The sequence below is a fragment of the Eleginops maclovinus genome, chromosome 9 (genome assembly GCF_036324505.1).
Source record: "Eleginops maclovinus isolate JMC-PN-2008 ecotype Puerto Natales chromosome 9, JC_Emac_rtc_rv5, whole genome shotgun sequence".
In the NCBI taxonomy this organism is placed as follows: Eukaryota; Metazoa; Chordata; class Actinopteri; order Perciformes; family Eleginopidae; genus Eleginops; species Eleginops maclovinus.
The window spans coordinates 26,601,648-26,626,496 of record NC_086357.1 but is presented as its reverse complement, the minus strand read 5'-3'; the positions used below and the strand labels follow the sequence as shown (position 1 = coordinate 26,626,496).

Here is a 24,849-nt window from a genome sequence, read left to right as displayed (position 1 = left end):
CTTCTGCGTAGTGATACGGCAGAAAGAAAGTAGTTCCCGGGTCATAATTTGAACTTGTTTGTTTGTTAAAAAGCTTGTTTACATTTAGAAACAGTAGGCTGACACCATCAGGAGCTTATTGCTTTGTTAGTTCCTTCCCATCCATCGACCCTCTTTTGTCCCCACCGCCATGATGAATGTCTCAGGAACTTTGTATACTGTGTGTGTTCGTGTGTGTGTGTGTGTGTGGGGGGGGGGGGCTATGTATACCCCTGTTTTTGTACAGGGGACCACTGTTGGGGGCTCAGGTTGGCACACACACACACACAAACACACACACAGTCTCTCCCTCTGCTTCCCTTGGGGAGTGATTACTGTGCCCATTATCATTCATGCCAGTCAGAGGTGCAGTCATGCACACTGCCATTTGGACTCACACACACACACACACACACACCTCCGCTGGTCCTGAACCCACGCTGTTGAATCGGTCAAGGTCAGCTCCATGCTCAGAAGTACACAGAGACCTCCTCGTGTTTCTGAGGGAGACAGGAAGTGTTTTCCTCCTACCTGAGCAAGTAGCAGTTCAACAGGAACAACTTTCCATCAAGTATTTAAGAATCCAGATTTGAGAGACAAACTTTCAGCCATTATCCGATAGCACAGTATGAGCACAGATTACATTCACACTCTTCCTGTCTTTACATCTAAAGGTCTACTTCATTTTCTGGTGGGTCATGAGAGCATTTAGCCTGCTCATTAGCACCATCCTGTGGTGAGCGGTGGTGTGTCTTCCAGGTATTTCTGGATAAATGTCATGCAGTCCACACACACTGCAAAGGTTAGTGTGAGCAGAGGTCTCTCTCCCACTGCCAGCCTCTCATTCACATCAGATGCCCCCCCCCCCGACTTTCCTGAGAGCAGTTTGTGTTAAAAAAGGCTCCAATAAATCACTTCCTTCATGTGTTCTGTGGCAGTTTCCCTAACTTTCTGCTCTACCTGTTCCTCTTTCTGTGTTCCTGCAGACCTTCCCGCCGCAGACGCTCAGTGGGAGTCGCCAACGCCACGCTCCCTAATTTCTTCCTCACCACAGCGCCAGGTCTGTCGTTCGGCTCCACCACAGCCACCCCTGAAGACGAAGAGGAGAGCGGGTCCAAGGTCTCAAACACTTTACATTTTCCAAACAATACAAAAGTGTTAACCTTATGTCGACAATGTGATGTTCCCATACCTAGATATCCAGTTTTGGACGTGAAGAAGTACATTTAGGATCAATTTCAAGGCGCTATATCACATTGGAGTGGATCTTTTTAACAAAGATCAAGATTTCTACTTAATAATATGAGTAGAAAATAGAAATATTACTCAAATTCCCTTGAAGAAGTGTGTCCTGTGAAGTGTTTCTTTGAGGTGTTCAATTTTAAGTCTCTAGGTCACATTGGAGTGTACATTTCTGAAGAGTATTCTCCCAAAAGATATTATTAGAAAAAGTGAAATATCAGTAAATCTCAAGGGGCTTTCTGTGCATTTAAAATGTTTTCTAACGAATGTGAGTCACTTGGACGAAGAATAGTTGATTCATTTAATAGAAAATAGCTTCAAATAATTGAAAATCACCCAAAAAATACAAGAAAGTAAAAGAATTCTCAAAATCTGCGAAATAAAATATAAATGCATTAATTTCCTTCAACGTTTAGTTTTATTCATAGATTTTAATATAATCAAATATGTTATCCTCTAATAAACACATTATCTCCAAAAACATCACATATTTTAGCTTTTGTCTGAAATAATGTCACTTCCTGTTCACTCTAACCTCAAATGTCAAAGGAAGATGTTCTTCTCCATTAAATATGGTTCATATTTTGCTTAATTAACATTGACTTTCTCTGATGTACTCACATCTCCGTGGTGTCTCGGCTCAGGTGGAGCTGAAGGTGTTCTCCAAGGAGTCGACGGTGATCTCCAACCTGCACCACTTCACCAGCTATAAGATCGAGATCATCGCCTGCAACCACCCCACCGACGTGAAGCTCTGCAGCATGGCCACCTTAGTCAGCGCCCGCACCATGCCCGAGGGTGAGAACACACACACAACACACACACACACACACACACACCTCACACACTGATACACACTCAGTAGACAGTTCACTGGTTACAGGAAATAAATGACAAAATCAGCAGCAGCAATGGTAAGAATCCAAAGTGGAAGGCACTAGTTCAATTAAATTAAGTTAAATGTATTTCATTTTCAAAGTAAAATCTCTCTTTGGACATTGAATTTATTATTTTTGATTTGATTTAATTAATTGATTTTAATATATTTGTTTATTTATCAATCTACTTATTTATTTGTATTTTTGAATACCTTATTTTCTGGGTTTTTAATATGTCTGAAGGATAAAAATGCAGAATTAAAAGCCAGAAATTGAACGTATTCGTCCATCCGTAGTCACTGAGATTTTCTGACACATGTAGGGCTATAGTGGGTAAAAATAAAGCGCAAACGTTTCTAAAGACATTCAGGAACAGAACTGGCTCACTAATAACTTGAAGTGCATCTTCTTTCCGCTGCACATGTTTTAAATGCTTGTGTTGCTCCTGCAGTGAAAGCAGACGACATCCCGGGCGAGGTGACCCACGAGATCGTGAACGCCGAGCCGCCCTACGTTCTGGTTAAATGGGACACACCCCGCTCCCCCAACGGCCTCATCATCCTGTACGAGGTTTTCTACAAGAAGGTTGAAGACACGGAGGTCAGTATCAAACATCTCGAGGGAAGAGGAGGAGGCAGTGAGACGAGGAGGTTTCCTTAAGTGTAGGAAGGAGAAGCACAAAGAGCAGACAGGTGCGTTAGAAAACATGGATTCAGGGAAGAGGAGAAGCAGGAGTGACAGGCAGGGAAAACATCCTCTGTACAAACGCAAATTCTGTCTTAAACGGAGTAAAAAAGTGTCTTCAAAGGTCCTTTTTTGTGTGATTTCCAACCTATTTAGGGTTCCAAAAACATCTTGAAATTTAGACTTTATTTAAATGTTGCAGTATGTCCACTGTAGAGGAGCTGAAGACCCTTTCAGTGTGAACAGACAGACAGAACTAGCTAGTTTTTCTGCAGCCTGTTTGCATATCACTCCTCCTGTGAGTGCAGTGTGTGTGATTCTGTAAGTGTGTGTGATTGTGTAAGTGTGTTGTTGTTGTTGTTTACTCGGCAACTGCGAGTACTCGTCTCTCATTGCTATTCCTCGATGCACCGCCTGACCCCAGGAGCCGGCTGCAGCTCTGTTACCATAGCGACAGAGGCAGGCAGGGAAGACTGGGATGCAGCAGCAGGGAGCGACATCTGCACTGGAATACAAAAACACCATGCAGATTTATTAAAAAGGACATACAGAGCGTGACAGAGGGTCAAATGTAGTATTTTGGTTATTCTAAAGTGGCGGCATAAGGAAAGATTAAACACTTGTTGAATTTTAACTTTCAAATGATTATTAATTCAAGTGTTTGTTTTAATATTTGCTACCAAAAATTCAATAAAAAACACAAATTTCAAGGCATTTTTTGTAATTACAACATTCAAAAATTCTGTTTTTATGAATACATATATATTTTTAATATTCAAACAAACACAATTGGTGGTGAAGGAGCTAAATAACAAATATTAATTTCTATTTTAATGAATGAGCGTGGTGGTGAAGGAGAGAGCCAACCAAATATTTATGTTGTAGCATCTTCAGGTAATCGATAATTCCCATCATGCACCAGGGAAATGGACTCATGGGCTGTGTTTGTTATACCTCAAATGTTTGTCTATGTTTGCTAGAAAATCATTTGTGATTCAGGTAAAAGCACGGTTTTAGAACACCTGTCGCTCCCAGCATACAGCACTAGTCATCAGTGCTCCTGATTCCTCGCGCTCAGGTGTGTGTGTGTGTGTGTGTTCTGTTTCTCCAGATTCACACAGGTTGTGTGTCGCGGCTGGCCTACCTGAAGTCTGGCGACACAAAGCTCTCTCTGGTGCAGCCGGGGAACTACAGCGTGCAGGTCCGCGCCACATCGCTGGCAGGAAACGGCTCCTTCACACAAATCACCTACTTCTTCATGCCCAACCGTAAGACCCCCGGCTGTAGCTCTGTCATTATTGGATTCTAAAGTATTACCCTTAAAGGAAGATCTGTCTTTTATATAAGAGAACTGACCATTGGGTGTTTTTACAGCGGATCAAGGTTTGATCTGGATTGTGATGGGTCCCGTGATCTGCTTCATCCTGCTGCTGTTCGTGGGAGGGGGGGTCTTTGTGATCTTCAAGAAGAGGTAAGATCTTTCATTAACAAATAAAAAAATTAATGAATTTAATAAATGTACTTAAATATAAAAATACATATGTCTTGTGTGTGAGCTAGTGGTGTCACGTCCTTTATGTCTCTCTTGTCTGCACTAATAAATACAATCAAATAATATTTCGCTGCATGCTACCCATCACGGTCATCCACCTGAGCTCTGAATGACCTCAAAGATGGAATACTGCTCATTTTCTTTATGAACTTTTAGCAGGATTAGAGGAAGGGGGATGGTACATTTGAATGCTTTAAGGCCAGGATCTGTTGGTGTTGTCTGAGTATGTGTCGGGATAAATAAAGAAGCACATTGTGGAGAAAGTCTGTGTTTATTACAGCTTTCAGCGTTTGAAGATCCCTTCCGTGTTTGTGTTTCAGACAAACAGAAGGACCGACCGGACCTCTGATCGCCTCCTCAAACCCCGAGTACATCAGCACCAACGATGGTAAGAAGGGGCATCGAAAACTTGCTTTTTGTGCGTTTCAAAAATAAGTCATTATTAGTTTAGACTGGATTAAATATACTTTATTAAATTGACCTGAATTTGGGGATGTGTTTTGACTCAGCGGCATGAGTTAAAAATGCAACAAAATAAAGTAAGTATAGAATCAAATGAAATAGAAATCAATATCTAAGTTCTTCACGTTTCACAATATACACAATAACTCTAGGAGACCGATATACTACAAAAACTATATATACATAGCATACTGTATATGTTCTGAAGTGTGCAGAGTTGTTGCAGACTACAGAACAACATCTTGCTGCACACATTGAAGGAAACGCCGTTATAGTTACTGGAAGAAAAAGATCCAAATTCTTGAAAAAGTCAAATTTCTGAGAAAAGGATAAGAATTCTGGGAAAAGTCAAAATGCTGAAAACGTTTTTAAAGTCAAAATCATGAGGAAAATCTCAAAGTTGTTGAAAAATGACAACATTCTTTGACAGAAGGGTCATAACAGGGTAACAATTCAGAGTAAAAATGTCAAAAGTCAGCATCTGTGTCGTTAATACCTACTTTGGTCTTGTTCTGTGCAGTGTATGTCCCCGATGAGTGGGAGGTTCCCCGGGATAAGATCACGGTGATGCGGGAGCTGGGGCAGGGCTCCTTCGGGATGGTGTACGAGGGGCTCGCTAAGGACATCATCAAAGGAGACCCCGAAACAAAAGTCGCCGTCAAGACGGTCAACGAGTCGGCCACCCTGCGGGAGAGGATCGAGTTCCTCAACGAGGCGTCCGTCATGAAGGCCTTCAGCTGCCACCACGTGGTACGACCCGGCACAGTTTAAACTCTCACTAATGAATCAAGCTTTTGAATTCCTCTGTATGACGGCGTGTGTGTCTGTATTTCCTCCCTGCAGGTGCGTCTGTTAGGCGTGGTTTCCAAAGGCCAGCCCACCCTGGTGGTGATGGAGCTGATGACCCACGGAGATCTGAAGAGTTACCTGAGGGGGCTCCGGCCCGACTCTGAGGTACGACACACACAAATCACATCCTACCAGGAGATCATTACAGCTCAGGGATGAGTTTCTGATATTTAAACACACCTCTGACTGTCTTTGTGTGTTTGCAGCACAACCCCACAGGCCGCTCCCCCCCCACCCTGAAAGAGATGATCCAGATGGCTGCAGAGATCGCAGACGGCATGGCCTACCTCAACGCCAAGAAGTTCGTCCACAGAGACCTGGCCGCCAGGAACTGCATGGTGGCCGAGGACTTCACCGTCAAGATCGGAGGTACAGGGTTTGCCTTTTTGTCCGTCTAGAGGCAATACTACCCCAAACAATACTGCTCCTAATTTAATCACACTTAGTGGCAGGGTGTAGCCTGGACAAAGGAAGAACCCAGTAGATCTTGTAAGGCATCCTAATAACATGGATGATAAATGCCCGATTTTCCATTTGGAATATCGGGTGTTTGTGCCGGGGTTTTGGAGTACTTTAACACATCCGCGTATTAGCGTCCATATTGTTTCTACATCAAGTGTGAGAAGAACAACATCCAAACTCAGGAGATGGGACCATGAGAGCCTTTTTATTGTTTGTTTGTTTTCCTTGTTGTTCTTATTGCGATACCAGTTAAAAGATGTAAGACTTTACCCACAAAATGACCATTTGTTTATCGATTTCCTTCCCTGTTTCACTCCAGCTCTCCTTAACCCGTTGGTATGCTCACTCCTTAAAACGTCACTATTCAAAACACTAAAAACACGCTTGCTTAAGCTCACTACTTACTCATGAAGATACATACTTGTTTAATGTTTGGATAAGGTGTTGGCTTCATTAAGGCACCATTTACTTGATTGATTCTTTGTTTACTTTGCAAAAAAACAAAGGTTTGGTTCAAGAATGAAAGGTAACAAGGAGTAAGAAGTGTATATTATTTCACAAAGTGTGTTTCCAGTAACTGATCTCGCTCTCTCTCGTAGACTTTGGCATGACCCGAGACATTTATGAGACGGACTACTACCGTAAAGGCGGGCAAGGGTCTACTTCCTGTCAGGTGGATGGCTCCGGAGTCCCTGAAGGACGGAGTCTTCACCGCCCACTCTGACTGCTGGTGAGTCCCTCCTCTGAAGCTCCTGTGCAGATATAACAACCCTGAGTACATCACAGGTGCCTTTAATGTGTGTGTGTGTGTGTGTGTGTGTGTGTGTGTGTGTGTGTGTGTGTGTGTGTGTGTGTGTGTGTGTGTGTGTGTGTGTGTGTGTGTGTGTGTGTGTGTGTGTGTGTGTGTGTGTGTGTGTGTGTGTGTGTGTGTGTGTGTGTGTGTGTGTGTGTGTGTGTGTGTGTGTGTGTGTGTGTGTGTGTGTGTGTGTGTGTGTGTGTGTGTGTGTGTGTGCTAGGTCCTTTGGTGTGGTGCTGTGGGAGATCAACACGCTAGCGGAGCAGCCGTACCAGGGTCTGTCCAACGAGCAGGTGCTGAAGTTCGTGATGGACGGAGGATACCTGGACCGACCCGACAACTGCCCCGAGAGGATGTGAGTTCACACACACACACACACACACACACACACACACACACACACACACACACACACACACACACACCACCTTTTAAGGTTTTCAACTGAGAGAGGCTTTGAACCTTAGGAAAAGCAACTAAAACCTCCTGAATTGCACAAAGAGCATCTGGAGTTGTTTATTTGACTGAATTTGAGTCTCAATCAGAGAATTAATTGGTACTAACGTGTATCACAAATGTCTTTATACCTTTATGTTGGATAAAAATGACCACATTTTGTGTCATTCAGCACATTAGGTGTCAGGGTCAGACCTCTATTTAATGTGCTCAGGAACGGTACGCATTAAAGAGAATCTCTACAGCGGAATGGGGTAAACAAATAAACATCATCATGAAACCTCCCCTGGTCTATCACTCAGACAAAGACCACTTTTCTTTATTTCCACGTTTTTATGGCATGTAAATCAGGCTTTATGTTATCTTAAATATCTGGTCATTTGCATTCATTTCCATAACTGAAATGGTTGGGTAAATCCCAAAGTTCTGTTTACATATTAGAGTCAGGATATCCAGAGGGGATTTTAGATATGTCTCTCTGTCAAAATGAAGCATGAATAAAATGTTCCTGAAAAAATCAACAGACTCTGAAACTGCCCCACGTTCACTTACGTTAAGAGAATTATTTTTCCTATTCCAAGTTCTAAATGCAAACGTGGCTTTATTTAATGCTAACTTTTGTTGAATTCTGAGTAAATCTACAGATGCAAATAGGAACATGTACTAAAGTAAACACCTAAATGTGTGTTTTTGAAGGTCTTCTTTCCATTAGTCAGGAAGAAGATGTGAAATGATGTAAAAAGTGTATTTTCCAGTATTGTTCAGCCATAAAACTGAACAATGGTCTTGCTTGTTGGAGGTAAATATGTCGGCACTAAGTCGTTTTGGACAGAAGCACCAGCTAAATGTAATGGAATCCTTTATTCTTTATTAGGATCCCCATTAGCACTAGCATAAGCGTTGGCTATTCTTCCTGGGGTCCTCACACACACACACACAGAACAAACATTAAACAAAACTAAAAGCAAAATAGAACAACTCATTTCATCATATGAACAATGGTATATGAAGTGAAACAAAAATGGTCATCACATTTTAGCCATCATCACAAGGCCAAACCACAGGCACAGTTACATGTTACTCTGTAATGCTCATATAATGTTTTAGCAACCTTTTAAATGTACTTGAGAATTTTCCTGAATTATGTGGACTGGTAACGAGTTCCAGCTGACCATGGCTCTGTACATGACTGTTTTCTGTCTGATATTTGATTTAGATGTGGGTAATACGAACCTTCTTTCTATTGCATGTCTTGTTTGATAGTTATGTTGAGTGTACTGCGATATAAACCTTTGTGATAATATATGTGGTAAGTGTGTCACTGTAATATTCCTAACCAAATTTAACAAAGTATAAGTGGACCTCTGTCTGACACTCAACCATTTAAGGGTCTCCAACATTTCAGTCACTCTGGTTCTGTAGGAGCACTGCAGTGCACATCGTGCTGCCTTATTTTGAGCTACTTGTAGTTTGTCTAGATCTTTTTCTGCAGCACTAGACCAAAATAGAAAACTAGAAAAACTAGACCTCTCTCTGTTCCTCCCCCTTCCAGGCACAACTTGATGCAGATGTGCTGGCAGTACAACCCGAAGATGCGTCCGCTGTTCCACGAGATCATCGAGATGCTGCGGGAGGAGCTGCACCCGTCCTTCCACGAGCTCTCCTTCTTCTACAGCGAGGAGAACAAACTCCCGGAGACCGAGGAGTACGACCTGGACCTGGACAACATGGAGAGCATCCCACTGGACCCGTCCTCCTACTCCCAGAGAGAGGAGAGCTTAGGCAGGGACTCGGGGCCCTCGGTGGCCCTCAGGGGGAACTATGAGGAGCACGTCCCCTACACACACATGAACGGGGGCAAAAAAAACGGACGAATCTTATCGTTGCCCAGATCCAGCCCTTCCTAACATTTCCTGTTTCCATAAAAAACTGTTTAACCTCCCTTTCTCTTTCACACTGAAAACACAACTGAGACTTTAATGAAATGCATCGACAGCTTTCACCTGACTGTAGTAGGTCAGTTTGAAGCAATACTATTGAGTTTCAATATTTAGTATCATTGCTTTCAGCTAACCTAAAACAGCTGTTTGGAAATATTGACATTTAATGGAAGTCAACGGTTCAGTTTTCTCATTGTTTCTGTATCATTTTCTACTTCTTGGAGAAGCCCTTCAACCTAAAAAAAAAAACAGATCTCAGGACTTTTTATTTTCTTCCTCACCGCTGCCGCACACAGGCAAAACGAAAGGATGCTTTTCTTTTTTTACAAACTTCCTACAACAACACATCAGACTTTCTACTTATTGTTTTTCACTATTGCCACGTTTCCAGGACTCCTCGAGAGGGAAACAGATAGACTGTGAACACGACAAACCTTAGACAACCAAGAAGGCTGCTTACACTCGTCCCGCCTCCTCCTCTTCCTCCTCTTCCTCCTCCTCCGCCAATCAGCATTTCCACATCTCTGTGCTTTTTTTTAATCTCTTCAAGTGAAACTCAGATTGTGGCCTTTTTGTAACGTGGCCTATAAACAAAGAGAAGTGTCTGTCCACTCGTGTTCCTGTTTGAACAATGACTTACTGGCGGTGGGAGGACTTTGCAAAGACTCGATCCTAGAACAAACGTTATTATTATTATTATTATTATTCCTAGAGGAATGTTTTTCTTATTTTTGGTTCTGCAGAATTCCAAACGACACACAGATTCATCGGGTGTTTTGGTGAATTAATTTATTGTTCCTCTTCTCTTCCTCAGTTTTTATCTCTGTGTCCTCACTATATGGCTGAAGGATATTTAAACAGTTAAGAATTGGACAAAAGAGTTCCTCAGACTGACCAATAGCTGCTGCTTTGATATATTTTAGTGGGTATAGAAATATATAAATATATATAGTATATATACATGGAATATTGGTGTTGACGTGCCAATATTCCATGTATGATATATGACCTATTGATGTTTTCTTTTGTAAATAGTTCATATTTGTAATATTTTTCATCAAGAAGCTTTGCTAGTGTTTTGTTTTGCCAGGTTTTCTTTCTGGGTTTTTTTATTTGTTCTTATTTTTATAGCCCCAGAAATCACACTAATCTACCATCAGTGCGTCTTAGGCCCCCTCGAGTTCTTTTCTCCGTGTGGAAAGGATAAAAAGCCTCGAAATATTGTCAACTCACTGCATCATTTTTTATAAACCCCGCTCCCGCTGAGAGCTGTCAATATTGAGAGGCAACAACGAGAAAAAACGGACGTAAATAACCAAAAAAAAGCTTTATAAAGGGGAATGAGGTCTTCTAGGTGGGAGTGCACCTGCTGAGGTCTTTATGTGTCACAGGATTATTATTTTGTTACACTTTGGTGCTGGTAGTTGAGTCCTTGAGGTTAGAGAGCGTGGAGACCCTTTGCCTGACAGTCGTGCTGCTTGGATCAGATCAGGGAGGGGAATTAAACGGGACATATCATGAGGAACTCACAGTTTTCAGTTCTGTCGATCATACATTTGGGGAGTCTGTGTGCTTACCATCCCACAAACGGTAACATAAGATAACAAAGGCAGTTTTTTTGTAGGATGCAACCTGCTTTGCATACAGTGAAGCGTACAAAACCTGCAGGTCCTCAAACAGCCACTAGAGGCTCACAAAGCAAGAAACAACACTTTTACAGCTTGGTACAAAAACGGTTTGGGCTTTGAAGTTAATGTCCCTATTCATGACAACTGTACGGGGAGATAGTTTCTACTCAACTCACCCAATTTAACTATATTAAGGCATAAAGTTGTGCATTTTTAGGGCCGTGGACACACAGGTCTTTTCTAAAAGCAGGCATTTGTCCCCTTCAGGGCTGCACGATATGCAAAAAACACTAACATTTTTAAGAGGACCTAAAAAGGTCATCATTGTACTTTATCCAGATATTTTCCTCTATTTAGCCTTTCCTAAATACTGCGACTTGGATACAACACTAGTCCATATTGCAATGTTGTGCAGCCCTACTCCCCTTAAAATCCTCTCTTAGCAATTTGCAATTTTTCTGCGCTTCACTTTCAGGACACTCTTATAATTACAATTGGAAAACTGTAGCATCACCGTTCCGTGTCAGGACCTTTGTGTTATTTGGAATCTTTTATTAATACACACTCTAACTTCCCTCCTCAGTCTTCCTAAAGGCTGCTGACCTCCCTCTAGGATCAGCCTATTGTTGGGAATTTCCACCTTTTCGTAGCCGAAAGTGGAAAGATCCAACTAGATTTCTGACGCAGGTGTGTGAGCGATGGTCTGTCGTTCTTTCTGAAGGATAAAGAGTGTGTGAGCGAGGGTCTATCGTTCTTTCTGAAGGGTAAAGAGTGTGTGAGCGAGGGTCTATCGTTCTTTCTGAAGGATAAAGAGTGTGTGAGCGGGTGTTAATCCTTTCATTCTCCCGCTATCACATGCAGTCAGGACCTGGTGTGCAGCAGCTGCTTCACTCAGGTCTGACATTCCAGGAGTTAGTTTGAACTGCACACACACATAAAAACACTTCCTTCTTAATATTAGAGTTTCTGGAGTTTGTTCCTCCTGCCGGGAATCAAAAACATTCCTGTTTCACTCAAAAAAACACAGAAAAAGTTAGTTTTTGTGTCTCTTTACATCATTAATACACTCTGTAAACTCCCCTCTCTCGCTCTCTATCTCCTGGAAGTTTGGAGGTGATGTGAGGAGGCTTTTTTTATTCGTACTTTTTATTTTCCGGACACACACGACCAGTATGTTTGCCAATCTAAGCCGAACACACTCAGCTCTTACAGTTCAGCCAAAGTCGGAATCAGAGAAAGCAGAGAAGCTGCCTCCATGTTTTTAACCAGTGCCTTCTCAAAACCCAGAGCCACGTCCAGGCTAGTTCTATCGGCTAGTAACACACACACACACACACACACACACACACATAAAGCCTCTGTGCTCTCTCTGCATTTGTTCTCATGAGGCAGGAGAGGCATGGAAATCAAAGCTGCATCTTGTAGGGATTTGTCGTTAGCTGGAAGACGTGTAGAAGTCTTTGGGGCTTTTTTATTTGAACTTGTTCAGCTTGTTGCCGGGTAGAGTGTGAGCTCGTGCTTTAGCGGTGACACTGTGAATCGGCCTGAGGTTAAGATGTGAGCGAATTATCCTGAGGAGTTACAATCGTGGGCTTTTGTACTTTGTAAATAATCTGTGACAATAGTTTGGAAAATAAAAGCGGAGAAAAAGAAATCGGAAGCCCGTCAGTTTTGACAGAAAAAAACGGTGGAGCTTTTTAGCCGTGTCGCAACTCCACAACTGTGTACTGATATCTTAAGAGTACTCCCAAAAGTACGTGTTTGTATACACTACAGCAAGGAGACACGGCTTCTCACCCACGACCTACGTTGCTTATCTTGTGTCTTCACAACGCATATGCAATTTTTAATTAAGATGATGCCCATATCTTTGAAATACCAGATATTTATTTTATTATGATCATTGTCATTGTATAAGAAGAACACAGTTAGCTTTTTAGTGGAGCGTTTTTAAGGTGTTTTTTGAGAGTGGAAGCGATGTAAAAAAGAAAAAAAAAAAGCCTAGTTTGTTATTGTACAGGTTGGAGTAGCCGATTCGGACAGCAGTGCTAGTTAGTTAAATAGTTAGTGATTGTCGTCTTTGTGTTTTTGGCCAGAGTCTACCTCAGTGCATATGGAGGAATCAGTCTGAAGAGCCTAAATCATCCCCCGTCAGTCTCTCTGTGTCCAATGATATCATTTTATCGTACATTACCAACACTGCTGATCAATTCCTTTGGTGTTTTTAAACCCCTCTGCCTCGTGTTTCCTCTTCTTCTTGAGTCCTGGGGGAGGCTTCTCATCCATTCCCCATTTTAAGTGGAGTTAAGGACACACTGTTTTATTTCACCCCCTTAAATGTGGAAAATCAGGCGGTAAATTGGCTTAATTGGCAGTTATCCTTCTCTACATTTGACTAATTGACCCACAAGAAGCTTTCCTTGGGTGCAGGAAGAAGACGTGTAGTTTAATTGGTGTGTTTTCCATACACACACACTCTGGACTCTGTTTAAAAGCTCTAAATGCATATCTAAGATCACCTTTATCAGCCGTGGAGACTCTTTGTGTACTTTTCTAAACCTCACATCCGTCTATCGCCCCGCGTCTCCTCCGCTCGTGTTTTGTTTGTATATTTGTTCTACTGTGAATATCAAGAGATGACCTTTATTTTCTGTCAATGCCATCATGGATTGGGTCTGGTTTTTTTGGGGGCTGATCAGGACGTCTGAGCTGGTTCCGAAAAGTAAAAAAAAAAAAAAAGAAAAGAGGAGGACCCTCCCCCTCCCCCCCGCCCCCCCTCCACAACTTCCCCCTTTCTTCCTCTTATCCTGGACTGGGACAATCCTGTGTGCCATACAAACTTTTTAACAGATCTAGATTGTAAACTCTTCGTCTCAGGGAGGCGGCCTGATGCTTTGCGGTTCAGAGGATAAAAAAAGAAGGACGAGGAGGAGAGGACTTTTTTTATTATCCACTCTGACCGAAGCTCTCCTCGCAAACATGGAGAAGTCAAGTTTTCAACAACAAAAACCCAAACATCCATCATTTATTCACATAAATCTGAAATATGTCCCCCCTCTTTTGAAGATAATCAGGAATCCTCTTTCTCTATCTGTGTGTGATGTGGACTGTGTCGCCCTCGGGTGGTCGGGTTGCAGGTCAGGGGTGGCGCAGCAAACAGGGCCCTGACCCATAGTGCCTTGCTCAGACTAACAGCCCCACTTGACCCCGCCTCCTCACAGAAGCTCCACCAATCACTAAAGAGGATTTCCCCACCTCCTGTGTTCTTTAGAAATACTGTAATTTGACATTTTATCAACCTTGTGTCTCTCTATTCTGCTTTGTGCATGGAAACGTGGATTATACCAGCGGGTAACTTGATGCTTTCGCTTCTCATCAACATCAGTCAGCAGCGTCCCCAAAGCACATGCTAAAAACACACAACAAATGACACAACTTCCATCCGAAAGAAAATGAACCGATTAATAAACTCTTAACTGTATATAGCAGCAGATCCCACCCTGCCCCGAAAAGCGAAAGCACTTGATTTTTAGGGAAGTTTAGGTTTGTTTTGTTGAACTCTGATGACCTTTCGGACGGAGCGTGCTAGACGCAGCGCAGGGTGAGAACAAAGCATTGTATGTATTGTTGTTTTGTTTTTAAAGAAAAAAGTGTTACATTTTAGAGATGTTGATTTCTATTTTTTTTAGCCAAAGTATGGAGGGCAAATACAATTACTTTTTTCTGACTGTAAACTTTACTACTCTTGTACATTATGAATTAACATTGTTATCAATGTGTATATAACTTTTTCTAAATTAAGAGGATAGACTTTCCTTTTTTTCATGACACAACCCACTACACAGAGTCGAGTCTGTATTTAAAGCGGAGCAGCACAACTCCAGTCTGAGGGCTTACCCTGTGTAACAAACAGTATGTGGCCTAAATGTCCCCCGCTATGAAACCCCCATGCATGTTCTGAATGTCGTCATGCATTTCACCCCCCCCCCCTTCAGTTCACTGCAGCATGTCACCTGTAAAGCCTTTCTTGTGTCACCAAAACGTCACCAATCACAGATGTCGTTGTATGAAATTGTTTCTGACGAGAGACGTGTGTTTAGTTTGCAAATGTGTTTTTTTTATTTGATGTATGTATGTAAGTGAAAACTGGAAAAGACCACTGCACATCCTTTTTGAAGAAGAGGAAACACGAGTGATGAAATCCTGAATAAGCTAAAAAAAAATATGAAAAAAATACTTTACTGATGGTTTAACAGCCATACATTTTAGACTGTAAAGCTGGAGGTGTTACAGGAGTAGTTTGACATTTTGGTAAAACACTTATTTGCTTACTTTACAAGAGTTACATGAAGAAGTCGGTAGCATGCTGTTAGCATTAGCTTAGCAGAAAGAAAAGAAACGAAGGGAAACAGCTAGCCCAGTTAGCTTTAGCTTAACAAACTGAATAGAAACATATGGAAACAGTTAGCCCAGTTAGCTTTAGCTTAACAAACTGAATAGAAACAGATGGAAACAGCTAGCCCAGTTAGCTTTAGCTTAACAAACTGAATAGAAACAGATGGAAACAGCTAGCCCAGTTAGCTCTAGCTTAGCACAAAGAATACAAACAAAGGAAAACCGCTAGCCTGGCTTTGTCCAACAGTCACAAAATCTGCCTACAAGCCTCTCTAATTCTTACCACATAATCTTACCTTAAACAAATGTATTTATTCTGTAATGAGTCGAAAAATCGACAATTTGAAATCCTTAACCAAAATAATTGCCAGACACTCAAACCCACTTAAAACATATGTTTGTAACATATTTATTTGTCCAAAATCATGGAGCTTTAAACTGGTTTGTTGGCACATTTTGTGGTGGAAAGTCAGAGCCGTGCTAGCTGTTTCCCCTTGTGCTAAACTTAGCTAGCTTTAGTATTTATATCTAACACACAGGCGGACCGTCTTATATACATTGTTCCCAGGGGTCCTCGAAATAGTCCTTCATTTTGATGTTTTAAGAAGGTGTGGGAACCCTTGTTAACATCTCTCATTAAGAAAGGATCATGCACAGAGATACATTATTAATCAAACCAGATAACAGAATCTTATTTCCCAAAATATCAAACTATTTCTTTCAAAGGAGGCTCAATATAAAGACACCTTCAGCTCTGAATGATTTCGTACTGTGTGTCAGTAGTGTGATGATGATGATGATGATGATGATGATGTTCATATTTGTGTTATTGATTGGGGAGAGAGACGCCATGTTTAAAGATGGCGTCGCAGGTGTTTGTTCGACGACACGTGAGGAAGAAGCGGCCTCTTCTTTAGAGTCCTCAGTGGTCTGCTCCAGTTTACACACCAACCCCTAAATATTTATCTCTGTTTCTCCCTGTGCTGTAAATCTATGGAGTTGTGTCTGTGTTGAAGTCTTTATCACGGCTTTCTTTGTCTCCTCCTCCTCCTCCTCCTCCTCCTCCTCCTCCTCCTCCTCCTCCTCTTCCTCAGTGCACATAGGTGGTCCCCAGAATGCTGTGTGTAGTCTTGCAGGATACCTCTTTTATTAATGTCATTTATTGCCGATGAATATGCTGATGTATTATTTTTTGGGGGGATATGTTGTGTAAACATGTTGTTGAGACATCAGTGCAGACAGCAGGTGTATATGTGTGTATGTACAGTCCAAAAAAAACAACAAGAAAAACCCACAGAGATCGCTTCATCCCTCACACTGGATCCAAATGTGCCATTATCTTTATGTATCACATATATCGACATAATGAACACACACACACACACACACAGAAATACATATTGTACAGGATCAAAAATGTGCCATGACTAAATGAACGCTTGACAATTTATTTTTTCTATGTTTTCAAAGGAGAGCCAAGTAGTGACATGTACAGAAAATGTTGCAATGATATGAAAATAAAAATCTTGCTGTGTGTAAATTATTCAACAATTAACTGTTTATATTAAAATTATGAATAAAATTATTGGAGAATATGTGTCTTGTCACGCTTCCTGACTCTGGCAAGGTATCCTGAAAAATGGAATTTGTTTATTTATTGCTATTTACTTGTTGATTTGATATGCTTCACTTAAACTTTACAGGCAGTTTAAGTGTAAAAAAAAACTAATGGTATGCCTTAGTTCAAAAAGCATTATTTTGTATGTAAAAAAAGGAACAAATATAGTATTTTATTTCCATTTTATGCCACTTAATACTCTATCTTGACTACAGTTTTTGACAGATACTCTCATATGAATTCCACAATATTTACATATCACATCCACCTTTACCACATACAACATTACTATACTGATTAAAAGTTATGATGCTGTGATAATAATGCAAATTATATGATATAAAAGGAGTATATCAATGAGTTATTAATTCAGTTATTTATATTTTAAGAACAGTTTCTCTGATAGTGCTCGCCTTCATTACCCACGTAAAACTTTTGATGGACTATTTTCAACTGTGCTATGCTACCACAAGTAAAAATGCACTACTGAATTGTCAATAAATACAAATAGTAAGAGTAAAAGGACACAAGTATTGGCATCAAAATACTTATATATATTAAATAACTGGTACAACATGACATGATAACACTAATTTTAGTTACTCCATAGTTTGCTGTTGACTATTCTAACCTAAAAATATGTCAATTTTTATTTAATAGCTCATTTATATTTCACATTAGCTAATAATCTGAATCCGTTCAGTAACTGAAGCTTGAGTAAAAATAACAATTCTGGCTTCTGAAGCGTTGTAGAGTCTAAGTGTACGGTAGCATAAAATGAAAGTACTCAAGTAACGTGCTTTAGAAGTCTACTCGAGTAAATGTACTTAGTTAAATTCCATCCCTTTGTGTGTCCCTTTAACATGTAGAGCTTAAATGGAGTCTTTTGAATGAAGCTTGGTGTAGCATCCAGTAAATCCATGAAGAAAAACTGAAGAAATAACACACACACGGAGCTTTCCTGCACACTGCACATGCAAACAGTTATATTTTACACACAGAGCTCAAATTAAATCATACTCACTGCATTCTAACACCACTGATGTGCATCTCCTAGTGTAATCTGTGTTCATTCACACACTACAGTCAGATCTCTGATTGAAGATGGCGCTGGAGCATGAAAGTGATGAAACCACCGCAGATGCAGCAAGTTCCTCTTCACAAAGTCTCTCCCAGCTCTGCAGAAACACTGAGCTGCAAAACTCGAAGATACACAACACAGAACACACATCAATAACACACATCAGACTAAACGAGGTCATGAGGTACTGCAGGGTGCACTGAAGCATGAAGTTTAATCTATGTTGCATTAAAATGTTTCTAAAAGTGTGTGTGTGGTTTTCAGAGTATCCTGATCCTTTACTTAAGTAAAATAAGATGTTTGTTGGTCTTAAAATACACCTTTACAACTAAAAGTTCTGATTTTTAAAATGTTACTTAAGCAGAAGTACAGCGGATCCTTAAATAAATTAAATACGTGTGCAATGCCTTGTTTACATGCTGCTGTACCAACACAATTACCCAATTTGAGATCAATTAACTACATCTAATTCAATCAAATATGATCAAATCTAGTTTGGCAATCAGCAAAAAGTATGTGTAAAAAGTAGCTACCAACTGTGAGTTTTTAATATGAGTTGTAAGTGGATTTGAAGTATACCTGAAAGAAATACTCAAGTAAGTATGACAAGATAATGCCTTGGTACAACGTTAAGCTGTAGTGTAACTCTACTATTGACACATTGTAAAGCAGCAGCAGCAGCGGTGTGTGAAACAGCAGTGCGTCATTTGCCGAAAGAGGAAGCGAAGTTAACTCCTGTGGCTCTGCAGTCAGTGTGAGGCCGACGTTCACAACCTCAGACCTTTTTTAGACTTTCAATAACCTTTTCTCCTCCGTGCTGCATGTTTACAGGACTCACACACCGCCCGCCACCTGCCACCATCATCACATGTAAGTAGAGTTTAAGTTGCTTTTCTTTGGGGTTTTCTGCACAAAAAGGGCCCCTTTCTGTCCTTGCATTGTTTGAAATGTGAGGTGTTTCTGCAGCAGAGTTCTGTGTGAGAGCATTTCTGTGTGCAGCCTCCTCCTCTGTCTGTGGGAAAGTAAGAAGACTTTTCCTCTTGATGTGCAGTGAGCTGAGTTTGACAGTCATCCGTAGTTACACTTGCACACATTTAGAAGCACGTTGCAACAATTGTCAGGCTCTAGAAGCTGAGAAACTCTCCTCTCTCCTCTGTGTTATCCTCTATACTTTTTATTTTAAATACTTCACTTTTCTTGTTCTCGTGGATGTGCTGCTGTGCCGCTATGACACAGAACCTACATGAATCATTTTATTTTTCATTGCGTTCACTTCCTTCCTCTTTTTTGTTTTTGTTCTATTTCCCTGACACAATGACATCTTAAAGTTGGTGAAAAACACTAAACATGTCTTTTTAAGGCATTTAATTCAAATTCAAATACACTCAACTTCCTCTCTGCTCACAGTGGAAACACTTCTCTCTGCTCTCCTCATTGGTATCTTGTCGTCCGATGTGTGGACTCAAGTGAAAAATTCGATTGACATATGACTCAGCTTGACTAAACCTTGCATACTCGCTACTAGACTTGGACTTTAACACCAGAGCAAGGCACATATAAAACCCCTTTTGTTTTCGAGTCAACTAACGTAAACGCTACTCACTTCCAGCAAGTCACTTCAGCAAACTTAATTCCCCCTGTAACGTAAATTGCAAACAGATGCACCTTGTGACTCGTTAAGGACTGGAAACTTGAGATTTTAAGACTTTGAACTTACCTGTCTTGATCAGGGACTTGACTCAGTCTTTAGGACATTATTGACTTGGGAATTGGCTTTTTTGACCAGATTCCAGAGTCCAGATTTGGGAATTGACTTGGATTTTGACCTGGGCCTTGTCGCTCTTGACTTTGGGACTTGACTTGAGACTGGCCAGTCTTGACTTGGAACGTATTAGGCTTGATTTGGAAATGAACTTGGGATTTGACTTGGATCTTGTCAGTCTTGACTTTGGACTTGACCGTCCTGACTTGGGACATGCCTGTTTTTGTCTGAAAGTAAAACAGAAAGAGTAACTTGTGTTACACAGTCATATATATATAAAAAAAACAACAACAACGTGAACAATTTCAACCGAAAAACAAGATCACACCTCCTTTGTCTTTTCCCACTGTCACGTTTTTACATTTTTTTGCTATGCTGCTCTTTGTTCTGTCTCTCGGGAGGTAATCCCCAACCAGAGGCTCCTTATTGCTTCCCTTGGACTCTCCCCCTCTCTCTCCTCCCTCCCTCCCCTCTCCTCTCGCTGGGTGCTCCACTGTGAGGAGCTCCAGTTCATGCTGGCCTCCCCACTGCACTGCTCGTATGGCGGACTCTCCTCTCAACCACTCCTGGCCCTCCTTCTCCAAACTCTGGATGAAGAGATGGTCCTTCAAGAGAGGTAGTGCTTTATACTCAGATTTCTCATTGTTTGTTTAAGAGGAAAAATTGAGCGGGAAATCATAAGACAGGTATCCTAGGTTGTGGTCTGGATCTGCCTTTTTATCGGCTGTTGTCTAACTTTTTTATCTGATTTGGGGCTTGTGGTAAATGATGGCTGCTGAGAACGAAATGAGATTTTTTTATAACAAGTACAGTGAGTCATTTCTAACCCGGTGCATTGTTTAGGGAGCAGTAGAAGAAGTCAACTGTAATAAAACCCTGTTAGTAAAACTTCAGAATAAAAATCTTAATTAAGTAAAAGTACCAAAGTATTGGCATCAATACAACAACCTTAAAGAAAAGTACTTATTTTGGCCCATTTCAGAATCATATATATTGTAAATTACTAGATCATTGATTGCTTTAATGTGTCTATCACATCTGGTCAAGTTGGAGCTTGTTTTAATTTCTTTATACATTTATATAATCTGAATCTGTAAAGTAACAGTAGCTCAAAAAACTGTGATGGAGTAAAAAGTACAGTACTAAACCTACTTGTACAAGATGTGAAAATACACAAATGTCCCCATGCGTCGACAGTATAATTGGAAAAATAAACCTTTGATTATGCATTGCATATTTTAAATGTTGTGCCACCGTAACATGTAGAGCCAAAATGGAGTGTTTTTTGAATGAGGTTTGGTGTAGCATTAGACAAATCCATTAAGAACATCTGAAAAATAACAGACAAATGGAGCTATTCTGCACACTACACTTCTGCTGATTGTACTCTATAACATGCAGAGCTTGAATTATGTCAAGCTGTATGCTGCCATGCAGTTATTTATCTGTGGATTATCATTTTTTTAGACATGAAGAAGCCGTGTAGGATGTTTCCATTTTGCTTCAGCCGACCTCACTGCTTTGAAACTGTAGTCAGACGGATTTCTGATTAAAGGGGATCTGTGAGATGTTGTTTTGATGTGTGCTACGACCTCAGATCTAACAGCCTCTGTGTTCTGTTTTCACCTGCTGTCACACACACACACACACACACACACACACACACACACACACACACACACACACACACACACACACACACACACACACACACACACACACACACACACACACACACACACACACACACACAGTGAATAGCTCACACCAGACTGTGACCTCACTGTGACCTTAATCCAAACACTTTTATTTGAATCATATATTTTTGTTACGTGACTTACAAGTGTGATTTTCAACTTGTCATTTGCTTATTTTGCACCTGAGAATATATGAGCTCAGTGTGTGTGTGTGTTTGTGTTCACACCACATAAAGAGGTGTTTATTGTACTTCTGTCTCTGCTGAAAACACATGTTTAAAATGTGTGTAGGCCTACTTTGTGATGGGCATATCATTGTGCTAATCAAGTGACCGTCTCATATGATGATCAGGTTCCTCTTGTGATTGTCATCTAGATGTGTGTGCACCATATGTACGCTGCGTGGTGAACATGTGCCCTCATTTCCTTCTTTTGACATTTGCTCAAAGATCTTCTTATTCCTATTTTTCAAAGCCAACACTAATATACTGTAGTTCACACATCTGTCATTTGCTTTTATCACATAGCATTGTGTGTAAACTTACTACATAGATTCGAAGAAGCCTATTTATAGAGATGTAAAAGTATAATATCAAACATTTCCACATTTAAATCATAAAGTCAGGAGACATGTGTCATGTATGCTGTTGAATTGAGCACTTACATTATCTAAAATATTTACAACTATGTAAAAACAGGAGAAATGTGTTATTTTAATTGAGATAACGGTTCATGTGTTGTTCTGAAATCGGCCAGGAGCTTTCATACAATTGCTTTTACCCAGTTTACTTTTTTATTAAGTCTTGACTTGTCATTCTTAAATTTGGACTTGACTTTGGGCTTGTCATTACTTGGAACTTGCCGGCCTATTTGTATTAATTGAAAGGTATACTATTTAAAAGAGGACTAGACCTACTGTATGTTTGATATTTTCTTGGGTTATCCAACATTTCAAAATCAGAGAAAATTGTGTGAAATGAATTGAAATATGTTTCATTTGGTGCCCTGTGATGGTTTAATATTCCCTTTTCACATTACACAAAGTGACTTAACACATTTCTAAATATTAAATATTAAAAAAGCAGGTTTAAAAACAGGAAATATGATATAAAATCCACTTTGCTATCTGCAGTGTATTGGCCATATGCTAATGGTGCTGAAACTAGCCTAGGTCCCTGCTATGGAAAGTTGGACCTTGCTATGTTTGGATAAAAGCATCAGAGGTGTCTTCCAGTAGCTGTCATACGTTTACTTTTCATGTAGTTTTAAGCCATGTTTGTCTTTATTTTTCAATAACTCTTTATTTGAACCGTCTGGATCTTAAGTTATCAGAGCTAGCTACAAGCTAAGCTAATGTTAGCGGTTAGCTCGTAGCTACGCCCTCCAGTGTTTAACATTAAGACGTAGATTTGTAAGTATATATTGCAGATATTGTTTGTTTTGGAGATTAAGTATAGTAATTAATTTGTGTTTGGGCATTTGTAAAGCTAAATGAAGTCAATTACACGTATAACACTAAATCAAAACTTTTCTTTCAAAGATTTATGAAGTAATGAGTAAACAATATTAAAGAGATAAATTAAAAGTTATATAAAGTGCATTAAGTCTAATTATAAGTACATTTTAAGTGTAAAATTATAATACATTTAAGGCAATGCGTTAATGTAAATTGGTGATTTATTAGTCGGTAGTTCAGACATAAATTTCCAGACCACCCTTTGTTATATGTGGAGCCACTGTGGGGAAAACAGCTGACTATGACAGTGCCAAAACGGTTATGGACACACACACACACACACACACACACACACACACACACACACACACACACACACACACACACACACACACACACACACACACTGATGTTACACCCCTGTGTGATGTATTAGCAGATATAAGAGGCAAACCATAAAAGGCTACAGCAGCAACACAGGACAGCATCAAGTAGAGTCCCAGTGTCTGAGTTTACACTTAACACAAGAGCGATTCAAACGCAAACAAATACTCCCTGCAGCCCCCGGACTGATTTATTAATAAAATAAATATATCTGGCTGCCTGCAGAGGTGGGGGAAGTACTATGACACTAAAGGAAAAGTAAATGCCATCATGCACAATATGTCTTAAATTGATGTCACTGGTGTCTTCCTCTTAATGTGTTACTGATGAAGTTTGCAATAACATTTTGATCAATTATTGATTATTTTCCAGCGTCAGAGTGTAAACCATGCAGTGCACCCTGTGGGTCTCCCAGTGCCTCTCTCAGTGTCCGGCCTCAAACTCCGGACGGCACGGGCTCCTCCAACTCACTGTGCCCCCCCTCCATCGCTGAGGATGCCTTCTTTGGGAGCTCCAACAAAGACCAGGTAAAGCTCCTTATTAGTTTTTATTCTTTGGCTCATGAGTCTGGCTGTATATTAATAGATCATCAGAACCAGGGCATTTCTAAGGATATACTTCAATCTGTTGCATCGATGTTTAGAATATATATATGTATCTCATCTAACCCTCTCTCCTCTGTTTCCTGGCTCCATCCTTTCTGATCTGCAGGACGCGTGTTCAGTAGTGAGCGATTACGACTGTCCCTTTGTGGAGGTGAGCAGCAGTGTGGAGGACCTGCTGGCCCTAAGCTCTTCTTTCAAAGACTCGGAGTACTTTAAAGACCTGACGGGAGGCATACCGGCTTCTTCTACTGCATCCACAGAGAGAAACCCCCTAACTGTCGGCTTCCAGGTTTTCTCAAACACAGACACCAAACCGCCGACACACACTTCTCTGAGCACACTCTCCCCTCGAGTCAATACACCAACTTCCCCCTTCTACATCCACCCTGCAGAGGAACTCCATCAGAACTTTGTGGTCACTCAGCTGAGGCCGAAGTTACTCCCAGGTTGCATCATCGACAGCGATGAGTCCTCGGGTCCTGCAGTAGGACTCAGCCTGACCATTAATCTGAACGGACTGCTGGGGTCAATGGAGACGGCTAAAGGACTAACAGGATCACAGGAAGTGAAGGAGAAGGACGATGTGGATTTAGACGGAGAGTTGGACGAGGACAGCTTCCCTATCCTGGTCCGGTCAATGTCTACGTCTCGGAGGCACAGCTTGGGGGTCCCCATGTCCCCCATTACCCTGGGGAGGAGGTGAGGTATATGATTGGAAAGATTGGAAAGCTTTAGAAAGAGCAATCTATAACTGTTGGAGAAGCCGCTTCAAAAAGTGTGTTCTATTTACTGCAGGTTGAACAGCAGCAACACTACCCTAATTAGAAATCAGGTCGAAAGCTATACCAAAAACAGGCTTTGAACTGATAGTGATGTTCCTTTTA

The 24,849-nt window shown here is 40.9% G+C and overlaps 2 protein-coding genes across 2 annotated transcripts in view; both read left to right on the top strand.

The window, feature by feature from the left end:
- The window catches only part of insrb (insulin receptor b), a 101,873-nt gene extending 84,916 nt beyond the window's left edge, over positions 1–16,957 (top strand). Inside the window, 13 exon segments of the mRNA XM_063892310.1 lie at positions 1,005–1,137; positions 1,905–2,058; positions 2,590–2,738; positions 3,934–4,090; positions 4,197–4,293; positions 4,695–4,762; positions 5,357–5,586; positions 5,680–5,790; positions 5,892–6,054; positions 6,747–6,796; positions 6,798–6,877; positions 7,164–7,298; positions 8,952–16,957. Coding sequence (XP_063748380.1) covers positions 1,005–1,137; positions 1,905–2,058; positions 2,590–2,738; positions 3,934–4,090; positions 4,197–4,293; positions 4,695–4,762; positions 5,357–5,586; positions 5,680–5,790; positions 5,892–6,054; positions 6,747–6,796; positions 6,798–6,877; positions 7,164–7,298; positions 8,952–9,306 — 1,882 coding nt within the window. The 3' untranslated portion in view covers positions 9,307–16,957.
- Positions 16,958–20,291: 3,334 nt separating this feature from the next.
- The window catches only part of arhgef18b (rho/rac guanine nucleotide exchange factor (GEF) 18b), a 50,393-nt gene continuing 45,835 nt past the window's right edge, over positions 20,292–24,849 (top strand). Inside the window, 3 exon segments of the mRNA XM_063891140.1 lie at positions 20,292–20,439; positions 23,733–23,887; positions 24,072–24,664. Coding sequence (XP_063747210.1) covers positions 20,364–20,439; positions 23,733–23,887; positions 24,072–24,664 — 824 coding nt within the window. The 5' untranslated portion in view covers positions 20,292–20,363.